Genomic DNA, 9,284 nt, shown 5'->3' with positions numbered 1-9,284 from the left:
ATTTTAATTTTCCAATGTATTTGTACTTCATTTATTTTCCTAATGAAGGTTTTTCATTGGCTGGCCAAACGTGGACTTGTAATCAAATAGCCTTGAAAATAAGAGACAGATTGTATTCCATCTATTAGGTGCTTAAGTGGGCTTTGCCTGTGTGGGATCATATTCCCCATTCCCTGCTCAAGTCCCTGAAAGAACAATTTATGTAAAAGTGGGATGGGTTGTCCTCCTACTCCGTTTTGTTTGTTTGTTTATTTTATCTTGTTTTGTTTTTTTGGTGGGGTAGTGGGGAGGGCAGAGGGAGGTTGTGACTGCAGTTTAAGGTTAAGATGATAGCTGCTTAATTTTTTTACATGGGCTTAAGCGCAGGGTGTTAGTGTCATGGTTAGGCATCTAGGTCCACTTTGGCATCTAATAGGTGGAATAGGATTTCCCCCTACATTTGGTGCTACTATTTTTTTCTTAAACCGAAAGATACACCGCATCCATGCATTTATGAAGCTTACCATATATTCATATTCTAAATTTATGTGGGGAAAAACAAATACTGAATGAAGTTTCTTATTTGTAGATAAATGTTTACCAGGCAGTCATAAGCCACTCCTTGCAACCTGGCCAGCTACCGTGGCTACAGATCTCTGCCCTCCTCCCGACCCTCAGCCATAGAAAGGCTGAAAATTTTGAAGCACTGTAGGAATTGGAAAGGAAGGGCTGGCAGTGAGCAGATGCTATGGAGGAAATAGACTATGACAAGCAGTCAGACATGGGGCTGCAGCAAGCTGTTGATTTCCCAGCCTGTCACAAGTTGTATCCAGTCTCTTCACTGGCCAGATTCTGCCTGCAGGCTGTGGATTGCCAGTGCTTGGTTTACTGAGTGCCAGGATCCATTTGGACTGAGATTTAAATTTCAGAAATACACAATAGCAACTTTCAGTTGTTTGTTTGCAACAGATCTGTTGGATCAAAAATTATCTAAATCATGGGGGCTCAGCCTTTTGGCCCCCTGAGCCAGATGAGTGACTTGAGGTCAGTCTGCTGGCTGGCTGGAGCCCAGCACTGCCCTCTGCCTGGTCCCACGTGCTGGGACTGGGCCCCTGGAGGTCTGGCACAAACCCTGCGAGCTCGGATTGGGCACTCAATCCAGCATGCAGGGCCCAGGGCTTCCCTTGGGACTTGAAATTTGGCTGCAGGGAAGAGGTGCCACCACAGGCCAGGGATTGAGCGCCTCTGATCTAAATAAGAGACTTGAAGTGTATATATCCCTTAAGGCATTCAAATAGAACATCAGCTGCTGCAATTCGCAATGTCATCTGATGGGGCAGTAGAGACAGCGTAAATTAATTCACTTAAGCCTTCTGCAGGCAAATTTCATGTCACAACGAATAATGGTAACTTCAGTATTTTTGCTTCCTGTGTGCTGTCAGTATAAATAATATTTATTTTCTACCACAGCCTCTAGAGACCAAACTAATTTCGGAAACGTCATCTGTGTGCCAAGCAGAACAGGTGGCCAGAATTATTGTCAAAGATGCCATAGTAAGTAAATTAATTAATTAAGATCTTTGGGAGGGGAATGGAATATGAAGGGGTTCAAGAAAACCCTGTAGAAAGGTTTAATGGGACAAATAAATATAATCTACATGGCATTTTACTCTTTCATTTTTCTAGGAATGTGAATATATATTTTTTTCCCATTAAACAATAAATACTTCAGAAACAATCTTTCACTTAATTCCCTGGAGCTAGTGTGTACCTGGAGTTCCTACTCATAAAATAGCACTTAAATGATACAGCTGTGTCATGTTAGAAAAAGGTTCTGACCTGAATTATGACGTGTTCTAAAAACTGAAATCCTGGTGGCTTGTCATGCATCAAACATAGTAAAAGGAAATTGGCCTAATCCCATGAAGAGTTTCTTGAATCATTTATTTATCTATTTTAGTTCAATGACTGTTCATCTGACTCTTAAGACAAGGTATTCTAGTTTGTTTTGAAAACTTGAGTGCCTGTTTTGTGAATGATAATGCAAAAAATACTGGCATAGTAGCCATCAGCTTTTCCAGAATCTCTTCAGTCCCTGGGACACCTTGTGCCATCTTCATGTTTAAAGAAAAAAATGGGCATCACTGGGGACAGTGTTGAACAGTAACTAATGACAAAGGTGTCATGAGAATGCTTCTTTATGTTTGCTTGCAGCTACTTAAACAATTAAACAAATATGAAATTAATATATTTATAAGGTCTGGGAACTTCAATCCCAAGAGTAATTCTTTTCTAAATCTAGATAGAGCAGAATGGCTTATATCTTAAAGCTTGATATGTAAACCTAGAGATGGTGTTTTAACTGTGGGTTTTTGTAAGTGTTTGCCAACATACTTTATTATTTTGCTAAACTTTTAGATAAGTGTGAATCCTATGGCCAGAAAAATTAAACAACTATTTTTTTAATTTTTTTTTTAGGGTGGAGGGGAAAATGTTTGCACTCTAAGTCACATTTAAACTGTTATACATGAGAGTTATCCAGAAAAACTTCAGTAAAAAAAGATGGAATGTTTCTTTAACTAGTTTCTATTTTCTTTTGTATAAAGAGGAATCTTAATCGGCCCACTACAGTTCTCTCTTTAGTAACGCTGTCTAACCCAATCTTACTATTCTGTTGGATGGGAGATTTTTTTTTCATGAAAATGCAATAACGCTGTTTTCAATGTGTCATTCATATAATCAAATTGCATCCAGTATTTATGGATAGGGTGGACACACATTTGAAAAGCCTGAATCTTTTAGCTGTGTTCTATGTGCTCAATTTGGTGTTATAATAGTTACTGTAATACTACTTAAAGGCTATGCCCTGGAGCTGGGAAGGGATGGGGATCATAGGTCTGTTTTACTGGTGCGCATTTTAAAAAGTAGCCTTGCCTTTGGTAACTTACCCTTAGAGTTTTTTTCAGACTTCCCTGAGATGGCCTGTTCACTTTGGGATCTTGTTTCTTCTTTGTTTTTCTTTTTATGCCCCATTTGCCCACCTCTAGTTATGCTACTGCATGTACCCAAAACTTACACACCAAGAACTTCTATACTTCTTGTTGCCACACCCAGACTGTCTCCTGATTGCCACACTTCCTGGACAGCCTGTGTTCCCAGGAGGATTTACCTCCATTTCCCCCTCCCTCCGCCTACGTTCTGCCTTCCAAAAACCACCAGGTATATATATTAGTCTTAAAAAATCCGGCAAAGTTGGAGAGTTCAAGAGCTATCTTTCTAAAGTATGTTTACAAGCAGAGAAAAACAACTTGAATAGTTGGGATTCTGAGGTTTTCTTTCCCACATGTGAGCTTGCTTTGCTTCCAGGACAGCATCAGATTCTCCTACCTTCATTGAGTTTTGTTTTGAACAAATCTGCATGCGCTTGAGCAGCCATTTCTCTTTAGACTAATTGATTAGTTCACTGAATTTGAGAACATTTTCTATAATAATCCTTCTGTTGTGCTACAGTATAGCACAATACAGTCTCAGCAAGAACAAAATAAAATAAGCCTGTTTGTATTGATAACACTTTCTTAAAGCATAACTTGGCATAGTGCATAACTTCCTGAATTTTTTTTCTTCTCCCGCCCAGCAAGGGAATTTTAACAGTTCTGTTGGTTCAGATGGTTACATGCTGTCAATACTGACCAGTGGAATGTCACCAGTAACTTCCATTACTGAAGGGCTTCAGCAGGTAAGATATAGAGAGGCTGTGGTTTGTTTGTTTTTTCTTAACTGTATTTATTTACTAGGACAGAATATAGTCTGTATTTTCAAAGTACTTTTAAACATTTTCTTCTACCTTGTCAGAATAATAGATATTTACATATAAAGACTATGTAGCACAGGGAAGTACTTCCCTACCCCTCAAAGCCACAAGTTGGTACCACAGCTAAGATTAGCACTGGGATGGTTTTAAGCTCTTCTTGCTACTTACTCTCCAACCATTATATACAATGATGATGATGTCATGAGTCTCCAGTAAACTTTGGGTTCATTTTTTTCCATTTGTATTGCTTGCATGCCTGCAACAGCACTGTATTATATATACAAGTTATTACAAAGGGTATGTTGAATAAACTGAAAGCTGTCTTTCTCTCTCTACTTGCAGATGGTTTGCATGGGCATTTTTCGCATTGTTGGTTTGTTTTACCTAGGAAGTTTTGATAGCATAGTTCGTCGCTGCATGATACAAAGGGAAAAATCTGAAAGCACAGATAAAACTGAATAACTTTCCTTGAATCAGAAGGTCACATAATATTGGACAGCTTGCTGCTAAATTGGACTGAATTTCTTACCTGAAGACTAGAATAAAGGCATTTGGATATGTGATGGATGAGTTCGTGTGAAAAGCAAATAAAAGAAAACAAAAGTACAACCCCAGAAAATGCCAAACTATGCAAAAGTATGAAAGAGAACTAGATTTTAAAGATTTTTTTTTTCAGTGGTTTAAATTGCAGTAATGTTTGAGGTTTGTTCAAGAAGAGTAGAATTTCATAGTGAGGTATTGCTGGTAATTCTGGACAAATACTTCGGTTTTCTTATTTTGGTGGTGCTTACAGGTAAGAATGAATACCATGACGCGCTCAACTGAAGAAGTTTTGAACTCCCCTTGCTAACTGGGACTTCCAAGACCACATTTTAATTTGAATGATAACTTTTTCTCATTGACAGTAAGTCTGAAGATCTGTCTGTCAGTAATGGCTTCTTTTGCTATATTCATCGTGCACCATTATGATGGGTATGGGAACCTTAAATGGTGGAAATTCTTGTATGATCCAAGCCTTCTCAGTGTGGGACTAGTTAAGAGGTATGCTATACTGATGCATACTCTCTAAAGGGAGATGAAGAACCCATTTCCTACAGAGAAACGCTAGGAGATACAATTTTTTCTGGCTTCCTGATATATAGCGTCTTAAAAATAGAAAATCAAATCATTAGTACATAAGTGTTTAAAATGGCCGTGAAAGTCATAATTGTTTGAATACTTATAATCTTCTAATTTATTCCCTTTCCTTTTGTTTTGCCAGTTTTGCTCTGGAGAGGAAGGTAGCTTCCGATGCTGTCATTGTGCACATTTTTAAAAAGACTGCAAACAATGAGCCAAATGATGATAGAATTGGTTGTAATTAAAGTGTAAAAATAGCAGATACTCTTCCAGTAGCAGGAATGTAGCTTTCACAGTGTCAAAGTGGTATTCCAGGTTAATTGTTATTCCTGGATATGAATACACTCTTTTTTTTAGGATGGCAAGGTCTGGTTTAAAAGTACTCTCTCTCTGTTTTAGCTGTTGCTATATGTACATTGTAATGAGTCAATTTTGTTCTACATCTGTACCAGAGGACAGTGAATACAACAGTATCTTCTAACAATTTAAAGTTTCTAACATTGAAAATGCTTTGTTTATAACAATGATGGTATAAAGAGGGTGCAGTATATACTGTTCATTTAATGGACGATTACAGTAAGTGCCTATGATGAGTCTTTTTGCAAAAGCTGCATCCTTCTTATTTGTTAGCACTGCTACATCTTAGATGTCAGATTTTCCATGATCAATCAGAAGTCTAAATTTAAAACTGCTAGTAAAATTTGGTATTTGCACTTGACAAGAAATGGTTTTCTAACCAGATATTTGACAAAATTGCTGCTGTTTTTAATGAGAGAGCATTTGCATAATTTTAAACCCTCTTCCTAAAGAATTGTTTAATGGGATGCTGTAGGATAATTTTGTATTTTGATCATTAATTGTGGAAGAACTTCAAATGTAACAGCAAAGCTTTTCCTCCACCCAGTGTAATTGATCCATTTTTACTTTTGGTTTTTTTTGCACTGGCACAGTTCATTTTACAAGGTTCATTTTACAAATACATAGAAGAAAATTCATACTGGCCGGCAAAACATTTTAAACCATTTCACTCTCCTTGGGATGTAGATTAGGTTTTGTGAGATGTTTACAAAACCTAAAGTTTGGGTCCCTGCCAACTAGTGTCTCTAAATAAATATGTTTGAAGTTGTGCATGCCTCTAATCATATGATTAGTTTTGAGAATAGTAAGTGTTGTTGCATTTCTAAACAGCTGAGTTTCTTACAGCAGAATAATCTGTTCTGCATATACATTAACTATCTTATGCTGCTTAATACAGATTGCATATTACAAAGCATTTAGGATAACCTCTGTGATCGATGTCTCCATGGTTATTCAAAGCCAACACAGCTATGCTGTTAGGATCCTATGATCTCTCTTATTAATGTGTAGGTTTCAGATATGAATCAAATGCATGATTTATTTAAATGTTTTTAAGTCAATTACTGAACTAAAGAGCATGTGACTTGCATCAGAAGCATAAAGGCCAAGTTTTCTAAATAACTAGAGATCCTGAGTGCCTCAGTTTCTCAGTGCTGAACTTGACATGGTAAAGGATACTTACTTTTCTAAAGAAAGTGCTGAGAGCAAATTTAAAGTTTCTCAAACTGGGCTTTGACTAACTAGTCACTTTGTAAATCTTGGATGTAGATGATGAATTATGAGGCAGAGGTGTTTTAAGAAGTAAGAGACTATTGGATGAATTTGATACTATGATCCACTCGTGCAGAGGCTTAAGCTTATATGTAACACTGCATATTCAGTAAAGCTTCTTACTGTATGGAAGTCTCTATAGATTGGATCTTCTGGCTATTGAAGTTGCTTGAACCAAGTTAAAAAAGCCCTCAACATCCAAGGGTTACTTCTTTTTGCTGGTGCAAACTACTGCACTTGGCTTACTTACTAATTGACAGACTTCACATGCATTAGTATTATGACATTTTGTAATCGAATTCAGTAATTGGTTACAGTAGGGGTGTCAAACAGATGGCCCACAGGTGGAATTCAGCCCACAGAGCCAGGTCATCTGGTCCACAGACTTTTTGTCCCAATCCTGGCTGTGATAAGCGACCTTCCTAGTGCAGCAGCCAGCCACCCAGGCAGCAGCCACTGGGATCAAGCCCAGTATTGTGGCTGATTCCTGTCAGCAGCCAAGCACCCATGATACCAGGTTTCTTTCTGCAGTGCTGCTGGGACTCCAGTGTTGCGGCTTGTGGCCAGGCACTTGATTGTAGCTGTGGGAAGAAGCAGCAGTGCCAGACTTCACACGGTGCTGCTGGGGCACCTGCTTGGCTGCCAGGCACATGAGTGAAAATAGTAGCAGTGGAGGTCCAGCAGCACCACAGCTTGTTTCTGTGGCAGTAGCAAAGTACCTAGGATGCCAGGCTCTTTCTCCACTGGGTCCCTGATTGGCTATAGCAGGTGCCACATGTTGTGTCTTGTCCTGGACCAACCAGAGTGGGCACTGTGTACTAGATCTCATGTGCAGGGCAAGGGGAATACATGGGCCTGACCCAGCCAAGAGGGTTGGTCCCACACCATTCATCCAGCCTGTGGACTGGTCCCAAACTGCTTATCTGGCCTGCGGGGCCAGATGACTTTTATACCCCTGGGTTACAAGAATCTAAAATGTTTTAACCTAAATTTCTGTTTTTTAAGTTACTGTAACAAATAGTAACCTACGCATTTTTAAGGTGGGAGGGAGCTGAAAACAAGAGTACTATGCAAACTTGCCTACAGGTTCTTACTTGCAGCTAAATTTAATAAAGAAACCTGCATCTAAAAACTTCAGTAGTGAAATTGATCTGTGAAGAATCAAACAAAACAACCTTTTACCACCTTTTGTCAAATGACCATAATTTAATCACTAGTGCCATAACTAGTCAACATCATATGCCTTTTCTTGATCAGTTTTCAACTTAGTTTAGGTTTGAGAGTTGAACCAAAAATGTTTCTCTTCCATTCCATGTAGCTTCTAATTACTGTTTTAAATTCAGACTTAATCATAACATTACACAAGCTATATTTTTCTGTAGGGTGTTTATGTGCAATTTAAGTAATTTAATATTTTACTAAAATATAATTAAACTGTAAGGTTGTTTGCTGTGAAAAACTCTAGGCACTTTTAAATGGTAACAATGTATAGGATTATTTTTAAAACATTCCATCTTGTGCTTGTTCATAAGTACTTTTTGTGCTGAAACTGTAAACTAATTTTCGTATTTTGTATTTCTCAAAATAAATGGAGGACCAAGGAAGCATATCATTGTGATGGGTTTTTTGTGTTTTCCGCCCCGAAGGAATGGTCGCATTAACACATGGGCTGACAACCTTGTATTTTGGGGGGTGGGGTTTGAGCCTCAGACTAGAAGTAGCTGCACAGGCCTGGTAGCTTCCATGGTACATCAGCAGCAAGGGGGTTTTCCCTGCATCCCAGCTGAAAACGCACAGCTGGGAACTGCTTCTGCAGAACTGCTGCTTCTTCCAGCACCCCCTGCTCCCTAACTGCAGTGTGAACCCAGCTTCCAGCTGAAGAAGCTGCGCTGGGGCCAAGCTGGGCAGCTGGAAACTGCTCCCATGTTGCTGCCTCTTCTACCCCTTCCTGTCCACCTGCAAGCCCAAAGCATGCCTGCATGCACATGTGAACACACACTCGCACAGGATGGGTAGAAGTAGCAGCAACATGGAAGTAGCTTCCAGCTGCCCAGCACGGGTACAGGCAAAGCCTTCTGGTTCCATGGGCTAGATGCAGTGGCTTTGCAGGCCACACATAGCTGACCCCTGCCTTAGGCTGTGAGATAAATTACCTTTTAATGTTAAGTGAAAGCATTGTGCAAATGAAACTTAAAAGGCTGTTCGCTATACAGATTTTTTTCAGTACATTTGCATGCTTTTTATTGTACCAAGTTTACATTTAACATATGAAAAATTTATTCAAGGAGCAAATTTTGATGAAAAACTTAGATAAAGAAGTTGTTGCAATGAACGTCTCAGGAAATATGGAGAAGAAATAGCTTCCATGTTACCAATTTTATTATATAATGCATACCTTCTCAACATTGCTAAAACATTCTATAGGCCCCACAATTGGAGAAACCATTTTGCAGGGGTATAAGTGTCTTTTTTTTAATCCCAGGTATTTTATAGGATCCGATTCATGCTAGTGAATTCATCCTTTGAGTACAGGCAGTCCTCAGACTTGCGACACAATTGGTTCCTGAAAACAATGTTGCAAGTCAAATGTCAGGGCGCAAGATGAAGGCACAGCTTGTCTGGGGGGAGGGGAGGCAGCTCCTGCTGCTGCACACTGCTGGTCCCGGAGGGCACGGGGGAAGCCCCTGGATCTATGCGGGGCAGGTGGGCCTGGAGTTGCACTGCGCTGCCCTCTGGGTAGGCACTG

The 9,284-nt window shown here is 39.4% G+C and overlaps 1 protein-coding gene across 1 annotated transcript in view; it reads left to right on the top strand.

The window, feature by feature from the left end:
- The window catches only part of KDSR (3-ketodihydrosphingosine reductase), a 52,521-nt gene extending 44,376 nt beyond the window's left edge, over positions 1-8,145 (top strand). The window contains exons 8-10 of the mRNA XM_019521743.1: positions 1,450-1,533; positions 3,614-3,715; positions 4,133-8,145. Coding sequence (XP_019377288.1) covers positions 1,450-1,533; positions 3,614-3,715; positions 4,133-4,252 — 306 coding nt within the window. The 3' untranslated portion in view covers positions 4,253-8,145. The remainder of the gene's footprint in view (positions 1-1,449; positions 1,534-3,613; positions 3,716-4,132) is intronic.
- Positions 8,146-9,284: the final 1,139 nt, after the last annotated feature.

This window comes from Gavialis gangeticus, unplaced genomic scaffold (assembly GCF_001723915.1).
Source record: "Gavialis gangeticus isolate Ggan-Ray unplaced genomic scaffold, GavGan_comp1, whole genome shotgun sequence".
Lineage (NCBI taxonomy): Eukaryota > Metazoa > Chordata > Crocodylia > Gavialidae > Gavialis > Gavialis gangeticus.
Note: the sequence above shows the minus strand (reverse complement) of the source record. Positions and strands in the feature narration are given on the sequence as shown.